The sequence below is a fragment of the Polypterus senegalus genome, chromosome 2, assembly GCF_016835505.1.
Source record: "Polypterus senegalus isolate Bchr_013 chromosome 2, ASM1683550v1, whole genome shotgun sequence".
Classification (NCBI taxonomy): Eukaryota; Metazoa; Chordata; class Cladistia; order Polypteriformes; family Polypteridae; genus Polypterus; species Polypterus senegalus.
In genome coordinates this window covers 31,630,578-31,657,909 of record NC_053155.1, presented here as the reverse complement: position 1 = coordinate 31,657,909, position 27,332 = coordinate 31,630,578, and the positions used below count along the sequence as shown (strand labels likewise).

The 27,332-nt window shown below is 40.4% G+C and overlaps 1 protein-coding gene across 3 annotated transcripts in view; it reads left to right on the top strand.

The window, feature by feature from the left end:
- Positions 1–27,332, top strand: part of edar (ectodysplasin A receptor) — a 238,365-nt gene that overhangs the window by 71,400 nt on the left and 139,633 nt on the right. For all 3 annotated transcript variants that reach the window (XM_039743544.1, XM_039743545.1, XM_039743542.1), the window contains exon 3: positions 7,019–7,141. In XM_039743544.1, coding sequence (XP_039599478.1) covers positions 7,019–7,141 — 123 coding nt within the window. The remainder of the gene's footprint in view (positions 1–7,018; positions 7,142–27,332) is intronic.

Sequence of the window (27,332 nt, the reverse complement as noted above, 5' to 3'; positions counted from 1 at the left end):
GTGAGTGAGCAAACAAAGTTTGTATTCAATACGGAGGTGGATAGGGAGAAAATGAAGTGACCGAAGGATTGGTGAAATATGTTCATATTTCCACACCCTCATTGGGATCCTTGCAGCACTATTTTGTATTTGTTGGAGCTTTTGAAGGGTATTGCTGGGGATCCAGATGAGGAGTGCATTACAATAGTTGAGCCTGGAGGAGACAAAGGTATGAACCAGCTTTTCAGCATCACAAAGGGTAAGGCAGAGTTTGGCTATGTTTCGAAGATGAAGGAATGCAATTTTACAGAGGTGGTGGACATGTGTATCGAATGACAAATGGGAGTCTGATTTGACACCCAAATTAGTAACAAAAGGGGAGAAAGTAATGGTATGGCCAGGAACGGAAATACAATTTACGGAGGAACGAAGTTGATGGGTGGTACCAATTAAAAGAGCTTCAGTTTTGGTGCTGTTCAGCTTAAGAAAGTTCTTGGACATCCAAGCCTCAATCTCAGCCAAGCAGTAGGAAAGAGTTGATGGAGGTGTAAAAGAAGTCGAATTCAGTTTCACATTACAACATATTACAACATAATTGGCTGCCAGAGCCTCTCCTGGCAGCATCCGGTACATGACAAGAATGAACCCTGGACAGAATGCCACTCCATGGACGCACACTCATTCATACAGGACCAGTTTTCACCGATCAGCCTACATTTTACATCTTTGACATGTGGTAGAAACTTAAGCACAAAGAGGAAAACCTAGAGATGAGGGCCTCCAGACCAAAATGCCAACTGATGGTCTTAGAGTCCTGAGTGACTATTTAGTGAGCAGCAGCACTGCTCCCACTGGATGTAGCTCCACTGCCACCTAAAATCCTACTCATGTAATACTGGCCTCCTGCTAGTCCTTAATGGCTTCCTTTTCTCAATAGTGCCTTGTGAGAATTCCATTCCAAATCCCCCACGTACCAAAAAGAGCTGACTGTCTGTCATTGGCTATTGTCTTCCCACCAATGTGTTGAGTAACCAATCCCTGTTTAACTGTCCCCTATCCTCTGATATCCTGATGGCACCTTTCTCCACTGCAATTAGGTTTTGAATTGTGAGGGACAGCTTTGTGTGGATTGCTTTTAGATTCAGGTTTAATTGAAAAAGTGATTCCCTGTCAGGCCCGTCGCGACAAGGCAGGCAAACCAAGCAATTGCTTGGGGCCCCAAGACAACGACTGGTTAAGAATAAAATGCAGCGACAAACTGTGTGAGCGCCCCATTGATAATGAATGCAGTAAAGTGCAATGACACTGTTATCGGGATCCCCTCAAGGGGCCCCCCCTCGCTGACAGCAGCCAGCCAACCACGCGATCTCTGCTGCCAGCAAAATACAAAACTTCCTCGGCACTCATGAAGCGGAATTATGCTTCAGGAAGCCAAAAAAGAAAGAAGAGAAAGGAAGAGGAGGATAAGAAAAAACAAGACAGTGGTAAGTGATAAATTACACACATAAAATAGCTCTACTTGTCTTGTACAAATGGTGCAATTTTGCAGCAGGTAGGCTAGCAGAAATATGTTTATGTATCATACATACAGTGGTGTGAAAAACTATTTGCCCCCTTCCTGATTTCTTATTCTTTTGCATGTTTGTCACACAAAATGTTTCTGATCATCAAACACATTTAACCATTAGTCAAATATAACACAAGTAAACACAAAATGCAGTTTTTAAATGATGGTTTTTATTATTTAGGGAGAAAAAAATCCAAACCTACATGGCCCTGTGTGAAAAAGTAATTGCCCCCTGAACCTAATAACTGGTTGGGCCACCCTTAGCAGCAATAACTGCAATCAAGCGTTTGCGATAACTTGCAATGAGTCTTTTACAGCGCTCTGGAGGAATTTTGGCCCACTCATCTTTGCAGAATTGTTGTAATTCAGCTTTATTTGAGGGTTTTCTAGCATGAACCGCCTTTTTAAGGTCATGCCATAGCATCTCAATTGATTCAGGTCAGGACTTTGACTAGGCCACTCCAAAGTCTTCATTTTGTTTTTCTTCAGCCATCAGGTGGATTTGCTGGTGTGTTTTGGGTCATTGTCCTGTTGCAGCACCCAAGATCGCTAAAGCTTGAGTTGACGAACAGATGGCCGGACATTCTCCTTCAGGATTTTTTGGTAGACAGTAGAATTCATGGTTCCATCTATCACAGCAAGCCTTCCAGGTCCTGAAGCAGCAAAACAACCCCAGACCATCACACTACCACCACCATATTTTACTGTTGGTATGATGTTCTTTTCTGAAATGCTGTGTTCCTTTTACGCCAGATGTAACGGGACATTTGCCTTCCAAAAGTTCAACTTTTGTCTCATCAGTCCACAAGGTATTTTCCCAAAAGTCTTGGCAATCATTGAGATGTTTCTTAGCAAAATTGAGAGGAGCCCTAATGTTCTTTTTCTTAACAGTGGTTTGCGTCTTGGAAATCTGCCATGCAGGCCGTTTTTGCCCAGTCTCTTTCTTATGGTGGAGTCGTGAACACTGACCTTAATTGAGGCAAGTGAGGCCTGCTGTTCTTTAGACGTTGTCCTGGGGTCTTTTGTGACCTCTCGGATGAGTCGTCTCTGCGCTCTTGGGGTAATTTTGGTCGGCCGGCCACTCCTGGGAAGGTTCACCACTGTTCCATGTTTTTGCCATTTGTGGATAATGGCTCTCACTGTGGTTCGCTGGAGTCCCAAAGCTTTAGAAATGGCTTTATAACCTTTACCAGACTGATAGATCTCAATTAATTCTGTTCTCATTTGTTCCTGAATTTCTTCGGATCTTGGCATGATGTCTAGCTTTGGAGGTGCTTTTGGTCTACTTCTCTGTGTCAGGCAGCTCCTATTTAAGTGATTTCTTGATTGAAACAAGTGTGGCAGTAATCAGGCCTGGGGGTGGCTACGGAAATTGAACTCAGGTGTGATACACCACAGTTAGGTTATTTTTAACAAGGGGCAATTACTTTTTCACACAGGGCCATGTAGGTTTGGATTTTTTCTCCCTAAATAATAAAAACCATCATTTAAAAACTGCATTTTGTGTTTACTTGTGTTATATTTGACTAATGGTTAAATGTGTTTGATGATCAGAAACATTTTGTGTGACAAACATGCAAAAGAATAAGAAATCAGGAAGGGGGCAAATAGTTTTTCACACCACTGTAAATGACATGACATTGCTATAGCTTTGTAATAGGTTTTGAATCTTGATGAAAGTGGCACTCTAAACATTTTTTTATTTATGCACAGTATATGCAACAGCAGTATTTGCACTGTAAACCTTTTTTATTTATATAAAGTGTGAGTGAATTTAAACTGTATGGCTATGCTGTGGTTCCTTTGCGTGCGTGCGTGCGTGCGTGCGTGCGTGCGGGGAGCCTCCATGTCCATTTTGCTTGGGGCCCCCAAATTCCTTCAAATGGCCCTGTTCCCTGTTACTTTTGCTTTTATTGGTCCCTTGACCATGACCGGCAGAGCCATCACGTCATCAGACATGACGGTTAAACAGGACTACTTCATTCAATTTTTCCGTAGTGTGGTTGGCTGAATTCTAACTAGGATTCATTTTTGTTAGGATTATTATTAATATTGATTATTGCTTATTATTATATTTTAAGTCAGGTTTGGTTTTTGATTTTCACCTTTGCTTTTTATCTGATGTGCAGCCCTTTTATTCTTGTTTTGTTTTTGCCTTTTGCTTTACTTTCAACTACATCTCTCCTAACGTTTATCAGCTCCTTGTTATTTATCTCACAATAATCCCTGGATGCCTATTAGTGTCCATAACACCTGCCAGTCAGACAATCCATCAGAAGAAGAAAAAAATATTAAATAAAACAAGATAGAGACATCAGAGAGTTGGGGTCACAGATAGGAATCCCTTGATTGATTGTCATAGAGAATAAGGGAAAAATAGCCTGGAATTAGTGGTCCATTAGGGGTGATGCATTTTTGGGAGGCGGAGTCTGAGGGCCAACAGGGTGTGATGTCAGAGCTCTTCAGGTATGGCCTCTCCACTCTAAGAATGGAAGCGAAAACCACATTAGCTCCTGTGCCACACTCTCCTCCTTCACCCCACCCCCCTAAATCTCCTTAGGACAACCATAGGACAAAATATTAAATGAATGTTGAAATATTTTTCTTTTTTAAAAAGAGGCATTTTATTTAACCCTTGATTGTGATGGAACGTTTGGTAATATATTTGAAATGTTTCTACATTTAAGCATTGCTTAAAGTGTTCTTTTTTTAACAAAAGGTATAATGTTATTTCTCACTTTTCCTACGCTTTCCATATATCTAAGTTCTTTTACCCATTATTCCTGGTCACTGACTGACTTTGTTCACAGTGATGTCTGTCTGTGTCTTCAGTGCCTTCAGAAACTATTTAGACCCCTTCACTGTTTTTTTGAATTTTGCTGTGTTGTAGTCTTGCTCTAAAATTGTCAAGTAATTTTTTTCCCCTCAATAAGCAACACTCAATGCTTCAGAATGACAAAGCGAAGACTGAATTTTAGAAATGACTGTACATTTATTAAAAATAAAAATCTGAAATATCCCATTAACACAAGTACAGGGTGCTCCAGATCTGATTATGCAGATCCAGATCATCTGGGTGATGGGGACGATTACAGTTCGGCGCAAAGACGATTCTTCATGTTATCAGTTTGCACACTTCTCGATGGTCCGGGATTTTTCAGGTGATTGTCTATGTAATAAACTTAATAAGTTATAGCGTAATGAAAATTGCGTAATTAGATCTGGACCACCCTATATTCAGATCCTTTGCTATGACACTTTAGTATGTTATTGATCATCACACTGAGATGTTTGGCCACTGGCAGTCAATTCCATTGATGGGACATGATTACGGATGGCACACACCTCTCTTTATGAGACCCCACAGGTGAAAAACAAACTGAGGTCAAAAGAATTGCCTGCAGAGTTTAGAGGCAGGATTGTGACAAGGCGCAGGTTTGAGGAAGGCTACAAAAAACATCCTGCGGCATTGAAGGTTCCCAAGAGCACATGGGCCTCCAGAATAAGTCTGGAACAACCACACCTCTTCCTAGAGATGGTCAGCCAGCCAAACTAAGCAATCATGACAGAAAGACCTTGATAAGAGAGGTGGCCAAGAACAGAATGGTCAATGTGGCTGACCCCCCAAAGACCCTGTGGAGATGGTGTAGTGGTTAAGGCTTTGGACTTCAAACACTGAGGTTGCGGGTTCAAATCCTGCTACTGACATTGTGTGATCCTGAGCATGTCACTTGACCTGCCTTTGCTCTAATTGTAATGCAATGTATGTAATGTTGTAAGTTACCTTGGATGAAGGTGACTGCGAAATGAGTAAATGAAATGAAGATGGTAGAAACTTGAAAATGACAACTACCACGGCAACGCTCCACTAATCTGGACTTTGTGACTGAGTTGCCAGATGAAGGACTCACAGACTGAATGGAACAAGACTCTCTGGCTTGGCCTCACTTCTAAGTGTCACATCTGAAAGAAGCCAGGCACTGCACATCACCAGTGCAATCCCATTCCAGCTGTAAAACATGGTGGTGCCAGCATCATGCTGTAGAGTTGTTTTCCAGTGGCAGGGACTGGGAGCTTAGATAGAGTTGAGGGAAAGCTGAACGGAGCAAACTAAAGAAAGATCCTTGATGAATACCTGCTCCGGAGCACTCCAGCCATAGGTCAAACATGAACTCAAATCAAACATCTGTTGAGATGCCTACAAGTAGCTGTCCACCAATGGCCTCCATATTACCTGACCAAGCTTGAGAGGATCAACAGATAAGAGTAGCAGATGATCCCCAGATTCAGGTGTGTGAAGCTTGTTGGTTGAAATCACAGTTAAAGGGGCTTCAACTAAGTACCGAGTTAAAGGTCTGTATACTTGTGTAAATGGGATATTTCAATTTTTCATTTTTACATTTACAAACATTTCTAAAATATTGTTTTCAATTTGCCATTCTGCCTTATTGAGTATTGCCTTATAGAAGAAAAAAGAAATAGAATTTTAGCACAAGGCAGTAATAGAGCAAAATGTGTAAAATAGTGAAGGGGTCTGAATACTTTCTAAAGGCACTGTGCAGGTGTGGAAATGATACCTGAAACAAAATGAATCACTCCACCTCAATGAATGTTGACATTTGTATCGGTATTGGAAAATGCTAGAAACGTATCAATGTTACTTTTACTCCCATCCCCTTCAGAAGCCTGATTGTTGACATGGCTACAAATCCTGATCACCATACCTCCACCAGGGGCACTGGGTACGCCAGCCATATTGTTCTGCTTCAGCTGCTATGTACTGTATGCATACCTAAGAATTTTGCAATCATACGACTCATCAACTATTGCCTTCCATGGCAAAGTTCAACTCCACGATGAACAAGGACTTCTGCAAGGTTTACACAAGATCAGGTCCAGCCTAAGACTAGATGTAATCATAGCTTCTGATTTAGATCAACTTGCATCTTCACCCCTTTAGGGTCAGTTCCTTACTTGTAGACGGTTTCATTGGAGGTTGTCCCACTCTTGCAAATGGGATGGTATTTTCAAATCCGGTGATTGGAGGCAGCAGGGCATTGGTGGTAGATCTCCTTTCTTTCAGGGTAATCGCCAGTTGTTGTAACCTGGTTATGCCTGCAGGTGTAGTGAACTTGGGACAGACTGGTTATACTGCCGGTGAGGATGTGCTTTAACATTGCTGGGGTTTAAACAGAATATCTTGAGGTGATGGCGGTTTTCTTTCTAGAATAATAATCTTTTGGAGGCAGCTGTGTGGTTTATGTTACCTGTGACTTTAGACTTTAGCATTGAAAAAATGGTACAGAAAAACAAACCAAATATTATTTTGTGTGTGGTAGCCTCAGTTACTTTTATTAATTGTCACTCAATTCCATTTTAATCTGTTTACTAAATAGATGAATGGAGTTTGCTCATCAAACCCCAGATACCAGAATGGGTATCCCTTTTTTAACCTGATTGTCCTTCTTGCAGGTCTCTATTATCCCTTTGGTGAAGGCAGAATATTCAAGTTGTGGAGAAAATGAGTACTACAATCAGACCACTGGAAGCTGTCATATCTGCCCTCAGTGCCAAGTTGGAGAGGAACCATATCTGGTAGGCAGCCTATGATGTGCACATTGGCAAGGTTTGAACCCCAAATGCCTTTACACTCAATATTCCAACTATAAGAAGGGTGGCATTAGTGTTTAGGAATATTGTGTTCTGACCGTACCATCAGAACACAAAGGACTTCATTATATAACAAGAAGGGTGATTAAGAAGAGTGGTACGATGGTTAGTATGAACAGTGTAACAGAAGATAATAGAACAAGATAAAGATTTGCGGCAGCAAGCCTGTTTAATTGCATGGCTGGCTGGGCCAAAAATAAATCAACACAAATGAAAATAAACAATAGCTATCATCTGCAGTCAATGCTACTGTGCATGATCTCCATTGTTCACAAACGCCGGTCCAAAAATTGAACATTGACATCCAACTTTGCAGAATTTTATATGGATTGGAAGGGACAGGGCTCCCAAGTGGAAGGCGGAAGTGACATTAGTGCTCTGGCTAGATGTCCTTATATCTAAGGGCAAAAAAGGAGATGGTATTATTGACAGCGCCACCTCATAACTCAGAGGGGTATTACATTTTGATCCATTGCCCTGAAATGGGGTCCTATGCACACGTGTCTGACATTAGATAGATGGACACTGGCCCACCTGACTGGGTACTAATGTAGGATGGACTGGTTTCCCTTCTAGGGATAGATTATCACATGTACATCTTACTGCTAGAGTAGACTTTCTAATGGGACCTTCTTTCTGGCATCAGAAAATGAATGGAGTCAAACAATAGAAATACAAGTATTTTGCTCTTGAACTTCAACTTTATTGCCAGGCACCATAGTTGCTAGAAATTTCTCTTGGTGTTACATCAATACACATAACAAAGTTCATAGAATTAAGCAACACAATATATATATTGTGCATCTCAAAAATTAGAATATCATGAGAAAGTCATTTGTTTTCATAATTTATTTAAAAAATCTAAACCTTCATATATACTAAATTCATTACACATAAAGTGAAATATTTCAAGTCTTTTTTTTGTTTAAATGTTGATGATTATGGCAGATAGCTCATAAAAATCAGAACTCCAGTATCTCGAATTATTTGAATATTACCTACAACTGATCAAAAAAGGATTCACAACACAGAAATGCTCTGAAAATTTAGTTAATTTATACAGTCAGTACTTGTTTGGGGCTTGTATACCACAAATTACAGCATCAGTGCGGCGTAGCATGGAGGCGATCGGCTTGTGGCGCTGCTGAGGTATTATTGAAGCCCAGTTTGCTTTGATAGAGGCCTTCAGCTCGTCTGTATTTTTGGGTCAGATGTGTCTCATCTTCTTCTTGATAATACCCCACAGATTCTCTATGGAGTTCAGGTCAGACGAGTTGGCTGGCCAATCAAGCACAGTAATGCCATGGTCAGCAAACCATTTAGTAGTAGTTTGGGCACTGTGGGAGGTGTTAAGTCCTGCTGGAAAAGGAAATCAGCATCTCCATGAAGCTTGTCAGCCGACAGGAGCATGAAGTGCTCTAAAATCTATTAGTAGATGGCTACGTTGACTTTTTACTTAATAAAACACAATAGACCAATGCCAGCTGTTGACATGGCACCCCAAATCATCATAAAATGTGAAAATTTCACACTGGACTTCAAACACCTTGGATTCTGTGCCTCTCTACTCTTAGTCCTCCAGACTCTAGGTCATTGACTTCCAAATGAAATGCAAAATTTATTTTCATCTGAAAAGAGGACTGTGGGCCACTGGGCAAGAGTTATATTTTTCCTTAACACAGGTAAGACACTTCACATGTTGTCTCTAGTTCAGGAGTGGCTTGATATTAAGTGGACAGTTGTATCGCTTTTCCTGAAGACGTTTGTGTGTGGTGGCTCTTGAGGGACTGACATCAGCCTCAGTCCACTCCTTGTGAAGCTCTCACAAGTTCCTGAATCGACTTTTCTTGACAGTTCTCTCAAGGCTGCAGTCATCCCTGTTGCGTGTGCACATTTTCCTACCACATGTTTCCCTTCCAGTTGACATTCCATTAATATGCTTGGATACAGCACTCTGCAAACAGCCAGCCTTTTCAGCAATGACCTTCTGTGGCTTACCTTCCTTGTGGAGGGTGTCAATGATCATTTTCTGTAAAGTCAGTAGTTTCTTCATGATTGTGTTTGTGTGTACTGTCCAAGACCGAGAAATATATGGTATGTATATAAATGACTAGCAATTTATTCAAACGCAAAATGAGATAATCTAATGATTTAAGATACTGGATTTCTGATTTTCGTGAGCTATTTGCCATAATCATCAACATTTAAACAAAAAAGTCTTGAAATATTTCACTTTACATGTAATGAATATAGCATATATGAAGGTTTACCTTTTTGAAATAAATTATAAAATCAAATGACCTTTTTCATGATATTCTAATTTTTTGAGGAGCACCTTTACATATCACCATCCCAACAGTATATACAGTGTATATAAAACAATATAGCAAAACAGAATTGCACTCCCAACTAGTTATATACGGTATTAAGTAATTCCTATATAAAATAAGCATAATTTAAACTGAATGGAGGAGGATAGACATCAGGAAGAGAGATAAATCCAAGACTGTGTTTAACTGGAGTGACTGCAGGCCAGGTTAGGTTAGGTTGGGGAGCAGGCACTGATACAGTGCGTTTCCTCACTCCTCACACAACGAAACACCTTAGATCTCAGTTGGCAACCCCCCAGTCAGACACACGGTCCAGTCCCACCCTCCGGAAATGACCATCTATCTGCTTCAGCCAGGTGTTACGTGGGGATCCCCTTGGCCTGGTCCAGCCACTCGGGTCCTGAACAATGAGGATCCTGCGTGCCAGATCACCCTCGGGGAATCGCACCGCATGGCTGTAGTGCCGTAACTGACGCTCCCTCACAATGCAGGTAATGTACCTCATTCGGGGATCACTGAGCAACTGCTCGTTCAGCACAAAGTCAAACCAGAGATACCCAAGGATTCTCTAAAGAGACGCAGAACCGAGTGACTGACGTAAGAAAGAAACTGTTTCTATGTCTAGTTGTTCTTGCCCCTAATGAACCCTTGATGGCAACAACTGAAAAAAACCTGCCTGGGTGAATGTAGTCTTTGATTATACAGTATTTCAGTCTTATTTACTGACCTACGATATATTCAGAAATTCAATGGAGTCCAGTTTCAGGCCTAGAATCTTTTTTGCTGTTTAATAATAGTAATAATAATATATTTTATTTATAAAGTACCTTTCCCATGCTCAACACGCTGCAGTTTATGTTTCGAGTGATCATATCAGACTGTTATGTTGAAAGCTTTCAACGATGACACGATAAAACTGTACCAGCAGTGATTGGGACTGATTAAACTTTGTAAGGTTGATAGAGAAGAAACGTCCACTGCTGAGTTTTTTTTTCACAAGACCCATTCTGTTTTAAATTTAAATGATTATATCTTGTTGACAGTGGCATCATTCATAACTAGAGGAGTAGGACACGAGGAGTGTCTCCTAAATCCACAATCATATCTACTGTTTTCAAGGAATTTAACTTCAGATTGTTGAGGTTGCACCAAGTGGCCTGTCGATTCACGTCCCTTCCAATAGGGCTCCTCATCCACATCTGTGATCAGGCCAATCCAGTCGGCGTGTTCAGCAAACTTCAGAAGTTTGACAGATGGGTCACTGGAGGAGCAGTCATTGGTGTACAGAGTGTCTATCAAGAGTTAAGACAAGAAGGCTAACTAAGCAAGAAGTTTAAATCAAATTAAATTTTGGTAGAACATCAGACGGTGAAATCTGCCAATGCAAACTATCTAATGACACTTAATTCACATTTGTGAAGCACTGGAAAGTGCTGCTTCATTTAACAACTTCAGAAAGCAAATGTGGCCTGAAGTTCTCACAGGGAGCCTTCTAAAATGATTATTTTTGTTAACAGCTGCTTGGGAGGCACACATGAAAGCCGGCTGCTATTTCTGCCCTTCTTCCCCTTTGGGCTTTAAATGCGAGAGAAATGAAAAGCAATTATGTCAGTAAGTAATGTTTCAGCTTGGGGTTATTATTAAAAAGAAAAAAAATAGAACTCTTGCTTTGTCTTTCTGGAGTCAAGAGTCGCATCAATCATCCCACTGGCTGGTTTGATTGAAATTCTTCAACACTCGTAATGATGGAAGGTGAATGGAGGGCTCCCTGCAGTGTTTGCTTATACCATATGTGAGCTGAGTGTCATTAAGTGGGTTTCAGAATGTTATGTTATGTCACGTCATATTATTTTTCTATGCCTTTTTGTCATTTATGTAATCTTAATGAGTATGTACTTCTCTCCAAGGAGCGTGTCAATGACCTGTTGTCATGGATTTAGATATTTCTACATTTTTGTTACACTGGACGTGTATTGGGAGATGATTTCCCTTCTGTTTTTATAGTTCTGATTCCTATTAATTCATCAGTTTGTCAATTAAAAATATTTCTGAAATTGTAATTTTATTTTAAGATCTTACTGCAACGCCATATTGTTTTGTCTGGGCACTGCCATTTTAGACATGCAGCATTTGTTTACTGTCACTAAGTGGTTGCTTTATTGTGACAATATGTGGTGTCATCTTTGGGACAGTTTAAAGGTTTGCCTACATAGCTTCCCAGTTGTCCAAGATTCTGGATAAACAACAGAATACTTTTTCATGATGTTAGCGGTGTGTGTTTCACTCTTTCGACTGTGAAATTTTGTTTGTTTCTTCATTTAAGTTTTTCGGCTTAAGTATCACAATATCTGACATTTCTTACCTGTGGCAGAACACCTTTATTTAAACTTGGGTGGCCAGAATTCTGTAGGGAGACTTCTGTATTTCAACCCCATTTAAAAAAAAAAAAATAATAAAAATTTTCCACAAATTTTAGATTGAACTAATTTCTTATTTAATTAATTCTAAATTGTAGCACATGGATGTTATTGTGATTTAATCTCACATGTGGTCAAGAAGCTGTGAAGGCTTTAAAAACATTAAGGGGAGCTGGCCAGAATCTCACCTAGAGGACGTGTGCCAGAAGCCAGTACAGCTTCCACTGACCACATTTCCATGCCACTCTCAAGGGTCAGTGCTGGGGCCACTGCTATTTTTAATACATTTACAGTAAACAATTTGGATAGAATTATAAATAACATGCTGGTTAAGTTTGCAGATGACACCAAGATAGGTGGATTGGCAGATAACTGAGAATCTGTTGAATCTTTACAGAGGAACTTAGAAAGCATACAGGCTTGAGAAGATTTGTGGCAGATGAAATTTAATGTCAGTAAATATAAAGTATTAAACGAAGGAAGTAAAAATTTTAGATTTAAATACACAATTGGGGGTCTGAAGCTGGTAAGCACCACTTTATGAGTAGGACCACGGACATGTCCTAAATATGATGTCTTGAACGTTTATGAATCTGCCAAAGAAACTGAATGCTGGAGTAAGCCGAAGATACTATTTTATGAACCTCATCTAATGAGAAGAACCTGGGAATGATAGTGGACTCATCCTACTCTACATCCCGGCAGTGTTCAGAAGCCATTAAGAAGGCTAACTGAATGTCAGGTTATATAGCGCCTTGATGTGTGGAGTACAAGTCCAAGGAGGGTCTGCTCAAGCTTTATAAAACACTGGTGAGGCCTCATCTGGAGTACTGGGTGCAGTTTGGGTCTCTGAACTACAAAAAAGTGCTACTGCCTTGCAAAAAGGAGATTGTGGGTTCCCTTTCCAGGTCATCCCTGTGTGGTAGCGCTTTGAGTAGTGAGAAAAGCACTGTATAAATGTAATGAATTATTGTTATTATTATTTAAAAAGACATAGCAGTGCTAGAAAAAGTCCAGAGAAGAGCAACTAGTCTTATTCCAGGGCAACAGGGGATGAGTTATGAGGAAAGATTAAAAGAGCTGAGCCTTGTGAGTTTAAGTAAAAGGAGATTAAGAGGAGACATGATTGAGGTGTTTATATTATGAAGGGAATTAGTGAAGTGAGTCGAGTCAGTTACTTTAAAATGAGTTCAAATGAAAGTTTAAACTGAGTTGTGTGAAGGATGGCCGGCCATATATTTCGGCCCACACCTCCAAGCCACCAGATGGAGCCCTCCCAGCAGCATGGAGGTTCCCCGAGCTCCAACAGGGTCTCATGGACCTTGTAGTTTTTATAAACAGCTCTGGTGGATACCATGGGGACCACCAGGAGGCTTAGGGAGTGCTATGTGCCCTATAACCCGGAAGTACATCCTGGTCACATGAACAGTAGGAACGACATGCTTCCGGGGTGAAGAAAATGACTTTGTATCTTCCCGGAGAAATCTCATGGACTGTAGGGTGGATTCACTTACTGGTCAGGAGACATAAACGCACCATGGGAAATCCCAGACACTGAGCTGAGCTGGGAGAAAGGGTGGCTAAGTGTCTGGGAGAGGAGGAGAGTATTGTATTAGTTATTGTGTATTGTATGAGTAGTGTGGAGTGGAGGGTGCTTAGTGCACATTATTATAATAAAAATAATAAGTATTGTACTTTTACCTGATGTTTGGCATGATACCTGAGGGTTCAAGGGAGCAATAGCGCCCCCTACTGCTACAGTTGTTAAAGGTACATTTTGCATAAATGTTAGGAAGTTTTTGTTCATCCAGAGAGTCATAAACACACGAAAGTTACCAAGTAGGGTGGTGGACAGAAGGACTTTAGGGCTCTTCAAAACTCGACTTGATGTTATTTTGGAGAAAATCAAAAAAGCGAGACAAGCGGAGAAGATAAAGGATTGGGGCACCGCCAGGTGAATCTCATATAACTAAAGGTTTCGATCACCAGGAACGTGATTAAAATCAAGGCAGGCAGTGGTTGTAAGAATAAAAGGAAAGGGATCAAGATACCAAAGCCAGACGGCAAAGCAAAAATCAAAGTCGAGGACATGAAGGAGTTTAAAACCTGACCTTGGGCCCCACTTGAAAAGAAACTGAACTAACGCTAATTTCTTGATCGATTCAATATGAGTATTCTCCGAGGGACAGTCAGAGAAGTTAGCGTCGGCATATATATATCGTCATATCCCGTGATGTCAACAGAGCGACAGAAGTGGTCACGTGATACATATGCGTGCAAGCAGTGTGTTAATAAAGTTAACCTTTCTCAAATCAAACCAAAACATAAGGCAAATCATGAAAATAGAATCCTTGACCTAGAAGACCATAATGAAACACAACTTATGCATTTAAATGCCCAAACAATACCACAAAGGAGGGAGGAAATGTCAATTCTCTCATCACAAGACGAGAAAAGTGATCACAGTCAGAAAACAAATGTCTCATCTGAAAGGTGCAGTAGTTTAATTGTTCAGTTACAGTAAGTGAAAGAAAAATATAATTATTACTCTACATGTTACTGTAGGGGCATCAAACATCTTCTCAACTTCAAATGCTCACCTAAGCTCCGACTGATTAAAGGGAGTGGTAATTAAAAGCCGGCAGGAGCTCCCAGCAGGAAAGCAGCAGCCGTTGAACGGTGTTTAATCTCATCCGCTAGTCTTTACCTGTCTGGAAAAATTAAATCTGACTGATACTCCTTTTTTTAATATTTATGTTCTTTTCATCCATGTTTTAGTTTCTCAGAAAGCCTCCTGCCGTACAAAAAAGTGAATCCTTCCTGAGATAAAATCAGATCTGTCATAGGAAGTGTAATACTGTATGCTGTGTATAATTAGGTAAAAATAATGAACGCTAATTATTACCTTTTTCTAACCAGCCCTAAAATTTGAAAATTAACAGTTTTAACTTCAAACATCAGGGGGTGGATGGTAATAAAATTCAACAAATTAAAGCAAGTAGATAATCTGCAATTCTATCCGTCTACTGAATCGTTTAATACAGAGTTATTGAGAGCTGCCAAGGATATAAGTGGTACTGGATAGGGGAACTGGGGGGGAGGCAGCCACACTGACAACTGGGATTTACATCTTCCAGCCAATGTGGGACATGGGGTTCTGCCATCAAAGCAGTAGGCCCTATAAGTACAAATCATGTATAAAAATACATGACAGGTCAGGGAAATGAACTCAGAGGCAGCCTGAAAGTCTGAGAATTTTCACAGGAAAGCAGGGATACTACTGTCCTAAACAGAGAGAAGGCTGTCGGGTCAAATCATAACTTGGCTATGCACCTATCACAACAAAAGGGGTTGTACTGTAGGTCAGATTTAATGAAACGCATTAGAAAAATAGACAGTAAGAATAATATTAAGAACAATGATAATACTGTGAACCACCAGAGGGCACTCTTACCTGCTGACTCTGTAGTTTACCAAGTCTTGGCAGGGAAGTAAACCTGTGATGGAGTTTAAAGGCTCCTTCTTGACAATGAGACAGTGAGCTTAGAGGTGACAGCTGAGCTGGCTTATTGGGGGCCCAGGATTTAGGAAAGAAAGGGATGGGAGGTGCTAGGGAATCACACTTGGTGGCACTCTGTGAAGTGGAAACTTCAGAAGAAGCATAAGGCTTACATGTTTCTGATTATTCTCTTTTTAAAATCATCCCTCCCTTAGGGAGCCAGCGCCGTTCATGTACCTTTGGAGTATATGCCTTGTAAAGGACTAAATGCCATATCATGTCCAGGTTCCAGCTCCCTGCGATGCTGGATTGAAGTAGTCTTAAATAGATACATATATATCCATTTCTATATATGCACTGTGTATATATACAGTATATGTGTGTACAGCTGTATGTATGTACATATACAGTATGTGATATTGTACCCACCAAATAATACAAAGAGTACACAGTATGTGTTTGGCCCTAATTGGGGCTCATCATGTGTACACACTTTTGCTCCCATGTGGGAGGAAATATCATATAACTGTGTCAACAAAGAATGTGACACTATAGCATGAAAAAAAAAAAAATTTTCAATTTTAAATATGAAAATGGAGCAAGTACTAAAGCCATTTGATTCCATTAAACATTCTGGTGATCTGTCCTCATTATTGTAGCAAAATCAGAGCAGTACTGTAAACAAACAGCCATAAAGGATATGCTGGCCTCCCAGATCTCAATTTTAAAACCCTAATGGTCAGATCTTACTCTGTGTGATAGCCAAAGGGCTTCATTGGGATTAATACTTCCATTTTTAGCCTGTCTTATGTTCTGCTATTTTCCGTTTTGAAAGCCGCAGAGACGTACAGCTCCCCAAACCCGGACACAAACAGGCACAGAGACACACAAGTGCAAAATACCACACTTTATTTCCTCATGGGGCAGCTCTATTCTTCACTCCCCACTTCAGAGCACAAGTCACAATTATCAAGCACAAGACTAATGCACAGTCACTTTGTCTCTCTCTTTCTTTATTCTTTCTTTCTCCTCTACTACCTTCACTCCTCTCCCAGCAAGCTTTGTCCTCCACTTCCCGACTCTGGCTGCTTGAATGGAGTGATGCAGCTTCTTTTATAGTGCACCTGGAAGTGCTCTCTGATCCTCTTCCGGCAGCACTTTTAGGTATGGCGGATGTTGTGCAGTCCAGGGCTCCAGAACTTTCCAGGCACCCCCTGGCGGTGACCACGGGCCCCTACAGGGTTCAGCTTTGGTGTAATCCAGGGGGAGGTAAGGCTGTGAACATGTCCTTTCCCCTGATCCCCTTCCATCATAGGGACGTTCTGGCAGAGCCAGGAAATGCCATGTAAGCAAGGCAACAGATAAACTGACTAAAAAATGTAATATAAAAAACTTAAATAGAAAGAAAATCTATCTATCTATCTATCTATCTATCTATCTATCTATCTATCTATCTATCTATCTATCTATCTATCTATCTATCTATCTATTAATTATATAGTGCCTTATCTATCTATCTATCTATCTATCTATCTATCTATCTATCTATCTATCTATCTATCTATTAATTATATAGTGCCTTATCTATCTTTCTATCTGTCTATCTATACTTTCATAAAGACTTAAGAAGTTGGACAAGACTAACATTACCAAGAAGTTGTTTAATTCTTTCTTCTTGAAATAATGCCCAAAAGCACCTCCGCCACCATCAACAGGCAAATCAACAATAACCAGCACAATAATCAACACAAATCTCTCCTCCACTCCTCCCAGCAAGCTCTGTCCTACTATCTCCCAACTCCTGCTTGCTTGCTGGAAATTCAGTAATCCTTTATATAGTCCTTGACCCAGAAATATTTCCGTTTTTCCGTCCCTGTAACTTGCTAGCACTTCCGTGTCAGATGGAGGACTTGAGGTTTTTCTTCAGCCCGGAAGTACTTTGGGACTTCCGACCCCGTGACTTGGGAGTGCTTCCGGGCTATATGGGAAATATAAATCCCCAGATCTTCCTGCAGCATCTCCTGGTGGCACCCACGGTACCCAGCAGGGCTGTGATGCCGAACTATAGATTCCATGATGCCCTGCAGGAATCCGGGGCACCGCTATGTTCCAGGGAACTTGCCATCTGGTGTCTTGGAGGAGGCAGTGTCCCACAGTAGCTGCCTTCCCCCATCCTTCTCTTCTTTGGGCGTCCCGACCAGGTAGAGCAGCCGGCTGTCCGCCACTATATATATATATATATATATATATATATATATATATATATGACTGCTTTTATCAATGTGAAGTGATGATTAGGTGAAGGTATTGTGTAAAGACTTGCTTAAAGAGATGTTGTGCAAAAGTTACAAAGTGACCAATAGAGAATGTTCTCTGCACTGACTGACTCCAGGTGATCCACCAGACATTATTAGAAGGTTTGCAGAAATCACACAAAAAACGTCCTGAGGCATATTTAGGGAACCCTACCAGATAACATTATAGGGAACTCATAGTGATGAGAAAAGTGACTTGCCTGAAATTGAATTTGCAGTTCACAAAAATACTTGTTTCTCCACAAGTAGAATTTGCACCATTAATTATGTATTTTCATCTCATCTGCAACCTTCTTCATCATGTGCAAAAGTGTGGCACAATTTATTCCGGTGCAGAGCATTGAAAGTGGGAAGCACAGCTAGAGAGCACATACCTGCAAGCCCTGCTCTGCTGCTAAAGTTGGCTTGGGTGTGTGGCTGCTGGAAAGTGGGATTGGCTTATAGAGTTGCGTAACATGAACGCAGATGGTGTTACCTCTGACCCAAATGAGTGGTGCGAGGTGCAACTGGTGCCATGAATGTACAGGGAGACAGTACACAAGCCAGATGAGGGCTTGTAGTGCCGCATGGAAGGAGTCAAGGAACACCTGGGCAGCACTGTGGGGTGCACGAAGAAGGAGATATCTGTTTCAGCCATGGAATATCCCTTTGAGAGTTATAGTGCATTTGTTCCACCTCAGCAACCTAACTTCAGTGACCTTTGCATTTTACAATTATGAAATTGACTGAAAAAATTAAGTAAAGGAACAATTTTACAAAACTGCATGCAAAATGAAACTCTGCTGTTTTGCCCCTCACTACATCTTTAACCTTCTGTGGATGCTCTGAGGATGTCTGCCATATCTGTGCCATAGCTAGCCAAATTAAAATGGCCTCCCCAGAGGGCTGTCTGTGTGGATGTTGAACGGAGATGCCATTAGACAGTAGGATCCCTGTTTTTAATGCTCTTTAATCAGAACCTAGATGACTTAGTGTAATCATGATATAAAGCAGACCTAACATTCACTTCAGGAATTCCTCAAATGAATTACTAAATCTTCTGAACTGAGCTGGGAATGTCAAGCTACTAGTTTGTCTTAAAGGAGGCTTTTGTACCATATTACATCTTCTTTTATGGTTGGAGAACATTCCAAAACTTCTGCTTCCCGCTTTTCTGCATTCCTAAATGCAATGCGTGTTTATTGTGCTTCACCATTTTTTATGCAGTTAACCTTCTTAAAACATCTGTTCATAATAAAAAGTTTATTCTGTGCAAGCTGGAGCAATTTCTTTGAAAAATGAGGTCTGCGATAAAACCCACAGAGTTGCAGGTTGATAGCTATATAGTACTAAATCAGTCATGTGGTTCATTAAGTGAATAAAGAAAATATGTCAGGGAATAATAAGAAATCACATAATATAATATTCTCCAGCCGGGCGCAAGACAGGAAGCAGCGCAGGACGTTGTACTCATGCACATACCAACACTCATATTCACAGTGGGTCCATTTGAAAACACATCTAATCTGTACGTCTTTGGTGATGTAGAAGGAACACAGCACCCAGAGGAACAGCTACGCAGACGTGCAGAGTGTGCAGATGACAACTGGGTTAGTATACTGCATCCGCAGCAAGGCCAACCACTTTGCATCCCATAATAACCAATAAATGAAACTTCTCTTCATCTTTCTTTAATCAGGAGAATTCATATGGTCAAAAATGTCCAAAGGTTCTACCGTATTTATGTGTGTACCACGTGCACATTTTTTCACGAAAATTTGCATTAGAAAATCAGGTGCACGTCATACACGAGAAAATGTAATTCTGTAATGTTTACTTCTGCTTGGGCTTCTTCTCTCTCTCTTTCGCTCGCTCTCTCTCTAGCTTGCTTGCTTGCGCACTCGCGCTCTCTCTCTCGCTCGCTTGCTCACGCATTCACGCTCTCTCTCTCTCGCTCGTTCACTCACGCTTTCTCTCTCGCTCGCTTGCTTGTGCACTCGTGCTCTTTCTCGCTCGCGCTCTCTCTCTCTAAATACTTCCTATACAATTACAGTGCCCGTCGTACACAGGGCAAAATGATTTTCGCGATTTTCTTTGTAAAAATTATGAGTGCATGTCTTACACGAGGACGCATGGTACACGATTAAATACAGTAAATCTTTTTCTAAGCATCTCTCTATATATAAGTATAACTGAATCCTTCTTTAAAAACGTGAGACCAAATATTAATCTAATTTATCTGGAATGCAAAACGGCCACGCATATAGAAGGCAACTCTACAGAAATGTGAAGCTGAAGGTGGCATAGCACTACCAAACTTTCAATCCTATTACTGACTACTTAATCATACATTAAAACATCGCAAACTGGCTGAAGTCCTGTAATTTACACCTGTATGATTAGCCATATTAATCAAATCCTGATCTAAATCTTCATTGTATGCATTGCTCTGTGCTCCAGTTAACAATAATTACCTTCAAGTTATCAGCAATCCACTGGTTCACCATACAATAAAGATATAGAACCAATGTGGGACTCTTCTGAAGGCAGAGATGCTCCTGTTTGTTGCCTCTATACATGATAATCACTTATTTCAGCCTTCTTTCATACTGTATACACAATATTCAGTCTATGCATGTCTCTGGGTAGTGTGACATTTAGACAGCTCTGCATCGAGAACGTATGTACTTCTTTTGAAATGTTAGGCTGCAAATGTAATCTTCCAGCAACACACTTTTTTCTCCCATACAGTATATAACAGCAACCTACCAAATGTCCTTTGTCTTTCACCTATATTTGTTCCCTTGGTGAACTTGCCTAATTTGGATGAAGATCTAAGCAGCATCTCTAATGTATATCAACATATTTAAAACAGTGCACCACCACCACGCTCCACTACTGGGATGGTATTAGGCAGGTGATGAGCAGTGTCTGGTCTTTACCAGAGATGGTGTTTAGAGCTCCATCCAGCGAGTTCAATTTTTGGCCCATCAGATCAAAGAATCTTTTTCCTCAAAATTGTAAAGTCCTTTAAATGTCATTTGGCAAACTCCAAGTGGGCTGTCATATGTTTTTAAACAGAGTGGCTTTTATCTATCCTGTCCTTCTGACAGGTTCTTGTATCTCAGCAGAGAACGTCTGAAACTCTGTTAGAGGGATCATTGCGTTTTTGGTCACCTCCCTGACCTGGACACTTCTTGACCTGGTTACTGTGGAAAAATACAAAACAGCTTGATCAATCTGGTGTAGGTGACAAGAGCCATGCAGACCCTGCTTGCCCAAAGTATGCGTGCTAAGTGCTACTTCTTGTTTTAAGGTTACTACACAAAAAACCACAAGTGTGGACTCATCGAGCCCCAAACTAAGGAAACTAACAGATGTATTCCACCTTTAGATTTCTGGTAGTGCTCATTCGGGCTAATATTTTGAAATACATGTGTAACTAAAGTCATAAGACAAAAGCGCTATAAAAATTTGGGATACCGACCCCTCGGGGCAGACAAAGGGCAGGTGTCCTAGGACTGTGCTTCTCTGTCATTTTACCTTTGCCTGGTGTGTATCAATAAAATATTTTTACTAACTTTAATTATATCTCTCTGTCTTCAGTCACAAGAAACGACACTATAGAAAAAGTGTTGACATTACTCAATTTGGCCGGATAACCAACTCAACGAAGAGTCCCGGTGGTTCAAAACCTCTTCCTTTTCACAATTATTAAAACCACGGTGCTCCTAGGAATAGCCAAAGCATTACAAATGGTTTTATCCCCTTGCCCTGATCTATGCCTCACTACAGTTTGATTGTGAAGGACTCCAGAAAGTTCCTTGGACTTTATGGTTTGCTTTTTGTCCACACATGCAGTGTGAATTGTGAACTTTATTTACACAGGTGTGTGCCTTTCTAAACAATGTCTAGTCAAGTCATTTTGAGACAGGTGACCTCCAATCAAGTTCTAGACACATCTCAAGGAGAACTAAAGCAGACAGAATAGGCTTGACCAAAATATGGAATTCCACAGTCTGAAAGGGTCTGAAACGTACTGTATATCAAGAAGAGATTTCAGTTTTTGATTTTTAATAAAACTTTCGAGAAACATGTTTTCACTTGTTTCTGGGGTATTGAGTGTAGACTTGATGGGTAAAAATGGCAAATGAATCAATTTAAAATTAATCTACAGTGGGCAGAAAGTGATGGTGTTTGACTAGTTTCGGAATCCACTGTGTCTTACAGCCTATGTGGTACTCTATAGGACTTATCTATTTTTCTCTGAATGAGGAGCAACTTTCTTACATTAATATAAATTTCATCCTTAACCAACTTCCACCTGTGCCCCTGTGTTCTAGTTCTACCTGGAATAATTCTGCGCCCCCTGCATAATATAAGATAGATGAGAATAACCCATGATACAACTAACAAAGGTATGATACACATGCGGTGTCGCGGTATCCTGTCATTTTTACTTCCATAAGATTTGCATGTGTTCAGCTAACTTCAATGAAATATTTGCAATTTTTTTTTTTATTTTAAAGTGCTTTAATAGCTGTTAAAATGCCTTGTGTGGTTTTTGGTAGTAATTCTAATCCCAAAAACAAAGAATAAATTATTTATTCTTATTTAATTTTTTTTTATGTAAAGAAATGATTAAATATGTTTTAATTTTTAAAAATCTCGTAAACGAGGACACCGATGAAGTCAATCTGCGATGAAGTCAAGACAAACGTATTTTCGTACGACAGATATTATATAGCTGTTAGTTTACACAGTAAATTATTTAACTCAATTTGGCAATATTGGCTACGCTGCCAATGTGATGCAGTCGCGCCACATTATCACCTGATCTACTGTTACCCGAATGTGATTGGGATTGAAAATACGATATGCTTGCAAATTTAAATTTGAAATAAAAATGTAAAAAATTAATTTTGATGTCTTGTTCATTTATTTGAGGTCCCCCTTGTACAGCTTCAGCGCGCACCCCACATTTTGAGAACCGCTGTTCTAGTTGAAGAAAATTCCAATCCCAGGATCTAGGACCGATGAGGTCTCTGTTATGATTATAGGGCTCCACAAAATCCAAAAGCAACGTTTCCTCTGAAACTAAACCTTAAGACTCTAATAAGCCAGAGAACACAAGCTCTCAAACTCAAGAAGTAAGGCTTTACAGCCAGCAACAGCCAAATTATACTGAATATTACTGGAAAGAGAGAAGGAAACTATTAATAAAAAACTGCCCAAAATTAGAAATAAAAAGACTGTTTCTATTATAATAGCAAAGTTTACCAAACAAAAGGATTCAAAAAATGAAGTAAAAAGGTTAACAGAAAGGAAATCAAGAGGAGGTGAGCCAAAATATAACAAAACACATTGTGCAGTCCAAAAATTGTTATTCAGAAGATTGAAAAAAAAACTAAAAAGTGGAAAGGCAAAAAGGAGACGACATTAATAACATAATAATCTAAAGAACAGCACGAACCGGTAAACTGGTAACATGGTAACTGGCAATCCCGTAGCCTCCTGGCACTTTTTAAAGGCTGGCGGTGGTTCTGCTCCATTTGGGTCAGTGTGGAGATCAAAAGGCACATAGGAGAAATATCTAATAAATACATAATCAACACAGGACAGCTACAAAATAGTAAATAAACAAGACAATACTCACTAAAGAAATAATAAAATACAAATGGAAAGAAAACAAGGACATACTCCATGACAAAAATTACAAAAGAATCCTCAAAAGGCAACAAAACAAACAAACAAAAGGGAAAGAACAGAAACCTAAAGACAGAGCCATGGCATACCCGTCATAGCCGCTGTACTAATAGCCAGTGTATTAATCAAATAAAGCAGTGTGTGTGTTTTGTGGCAGCTCTAAATATCTTCCTTTGAAAGGAATATGTGAATAACATGTTCTCACGGAGCCAATTCTGTAATTAAAGTCTGCCGGTTCAGGTGCAACAGCTGGAGGTTGTGTGTAGTTGAACAAAGACTCGCCTTTCTACAAGAAGTGTTCTCATAATTGCAGTGTATGAGTGAAAATGCATCCTCCCAGGTTCAGAACACTTTTCTGTCTTCCATTTTCATTAAAAATATGCCCTCCCAAACATGATGTCTATCTATCTACACAAAGTTTGTATTATACTGTACTTCTTCTTCTTCTTTTAGTTTTTCCCTAAGCATACAGGTGTCAATAACAGATCACCATCCTCCATTTTAGGTCTGCCCACCCATGATCCTTTACATCTTTCTTTATTTTCTTCTCTACTATCTCCTTGGCCTTCTTCTTACTCTTTTGGTAGGTCAATGACCCACACTATACTCACATATTCTGTCTCTTTTCTTTTCACATGCAAACACCAGAACATTCTTGAATGTTACACATTTTTGAAGACTCTTCTCTTTTGCATATTTTTCCTCATATATTTATTGTTCATTAAATCGATTCTTGGAATCCTTCTGGCCATTAGATCATCCTAATCTTGGTGATGCCCCACCTTTATCCAAGTATTTCAGTCAATGCTGCCGTCTCAATTCCTTCATCATTGCTGATCTGATGAATGTATGAAACCTGAAGGGCCCATTCACAATTTGTTTGGCGTTTTTCAAAATGTTCTGTAAGTGTTTTTTGGGCAAGTGTAGTCATTTTTTTTCAATCTCTTTGAAAGTAGTGTTTTGCAGGGAAAATATGATTGGCATTATTTCTTGTCACCATTTTGTGAGTTGTGAGGCCTTCTGAGATGATTGTCATGCCTTCAGAATGTCTTCTATGTCTATAGGACATCTATTCCTGGTGCTCATAGTATTCACAAGGAGCCTCTTGATCATCAGGGTCATGATAGTAGATATTTCTCTCTTAAAGGGTTTAGAGATTGCACAAATAAAACTTAAAATAGCCCTTTAACTCTAGACTTTAAGAGATGTTTGATTCCATTTCTGTCTTCCTGTCTGTCCTGTCTTCCTTTCTGTCAATTAGTAGAATTCAAAGGCCTCGTCTCCAGAGCTGCTGAGCTGCAGTGGGACAGGATCACAAACTCTGTGAGTGATCTGCAAGACACAAAAACCTCAGCTTGGAAAAGAACCCCTTGTGTTAATCAGCCATTTACTGCTAAAGGTTTTTATAACCATGAGATATGAGACTTGTGCTTGATGACAGTTGATCCAGAATTTCCCTGACTTCTGTTTGAGTGAGGCTGTATTTTCTCAGTTACTCAACGGGCTCTAGAAAGTGAGACCCCAGCCCGATATGTCACACCCAACCCCTTGGCTTTGTTCACTTGATTAACAGAGTGACTTTCTAACACTGACTCCACGAATTAAGAAAAGGACATTTGCATTAATACGTTGGTCCGGAATGCTGCTGCTCATTTTTTCGTTATGGCAAAAAAGTTTGCCTCTGTATCTTCAATTTTAGCCTCGTTACCCTGGCTGCCAGTTAGCTTTAAAACTGCTTTTAAAATTTTGCTGCTGGTTTTTAAATTATTATATGGGTGTGCTTCCAGCAGCTGTGGGGCATCTGTTGGTGAAGAAAGATTCCCTGATCTTGTCTTTGCTGATGATGCTGTGATCTTTGCGGAGTCAATGGAGGCTCTGATCGGAGTGCTTGACAGACTGAGCCAGGAGTGTCTGGGCTTGTGAGTGACCTGATAAAAACCAAAGATCCAGGCCTTTAATGACCTCTAGGGCACGGCCATCAGCAGTGTGTCTGTTTGCGGAGAGAGTGTTGACCTTGTCAAGAGGTTTACTTACCTAGGCAGTGACATTCATGTCTCTGGTGACTCTTCCTATGAAGTCAGCAGATGGATTGGAAGGGCATGGGGGAGTCATGAGGTCACTGGAAAGGGGTGTTGTGGTGCTCCTGATATCTATGCAAAAGGACGAAGGTCCAGGTCTTTAGAGTCCTGGTGCCTCCTGTCTTGTTATATGGTTGCAAGACGTGGATGCTATTCAGTGACCTGAGATGAAGACTGGACTCCTTTGGTACTGTGTCTCTCCGGAAAATCCTTGGGTACTGTTGGTTTGACTTTGTGTCGAATGAGCGATTGCTCATGGAGTCCCGAATGAGGCACATTACCTGCATTGTGAGGGAGCATCATTTACGGCACTATGGCCATGTGGCGCGTTTCCCCGAGGGTGATCTGGCTCGTAAGATCCTCATTGTTGGGGACCCAAGTGGCTGGACGAGGCCAAGGGGTCACCCACATAACACCTGACAGATAGAGGGTCATTTCTGGAGGGTGGGACTGGACCGCATGTGTGCCTGGATAATTGCCAACCGGGACCCCAAGTTGTTTCGTCGTGTTGTGGGGGCATGCTTCCCAACTTGATTTGACTTGTGCTTCCGTCTATAATTCTGAATTATGTGTTATACACCAGCCATCTAGAGAGCTGATCTACCGGTCAATTGTCTCTTGTTGTCCCTCGTACTAAGTGCAAAACTAAGGGGGACAGGGCTTTTGCAGCTGCTGTACCTCATCTGTGGAGTTCTTTACCTAATTACATTAAGGAGTCACCCTCAACTGCACTGAAGACGCAGTTCTATTCCTTAAATAATGCTGATGGTTCCTTCCTCTTAGTCATTTGTTTGTTTCAGTTTACTGCTGGTTGTATTGTGTTTTATTGTATTTTATTCAATTTGTTTTATTTATGTTTATTGTATGTTTTAATATAAAGCATCACTGATGGTATCTATAAATAAATTGACATTGCTGTTGGCACAAAGTATTGACAGTTTAGTGAACCACCAAAAAATGTTTTCCCACCCCTGGCCTAGTATGATCTCCTAGAGCCCCACAACAGCAGTACTGTATCATGGTCTTTGAGGTCTGTGGTGGACCTGTAGGTGTTAAACAAGGAAGGGAGACTGTGAGAAGGGTGACGTGTTTCAAGGTTATAAATAGAGTTCTTCATTTTTTTCTTAGTATTTCTTAGTTCTCTAGTGCTCTACTTGTTAATGCTAAAGTGGTCCATACAGGGGTGAAACAAAATAGTGCAAATGAGGACATCCAGGGATCTTCAGAACTCTAGTCGAGGCAAATCCTCCAACGGAAGCTGCATGAGGTGATGTACTCCATTTCTTACAAATCCATGATCAGGCATCCTTTTGATGGTCATTGGACTTATCTGACCTAATGGCTAAGATGTTAGACTGCTTCAAATTAAACCCTCTGTACCAGGCTACTGGTGGAAGAGGAATTGGCAATGTCCATCCAATGAGTAAACCAGTAAAAATAACATTTTAGCCTAGTTTGGCATTTAGGTGCCCTCCCAACATATCTAAATGGCCACCCCTGGAGGACATCTTTGTAATGCCCACAGTGACACTCTGAGTGAACGTTTTAGTGTCTTTGTGATATTACATTTGCATTTTACTGCAAACCATCTTGAAAACATGAAACCTGCTGTATCAGTTAAAGATTGAATGACATATTGAGCTGCCCCAACTACCAGAGTAGATGAGGACAAAAAGTAGATGGGGTCCATCACACAGCCTCACAGTCATTTCATTACAGATCTTATGATATCTTTTAGCTTTAAAGTGTATTGTGCTCCAGAAATAAAACCGTGAATGTGTAGTTCCTACTT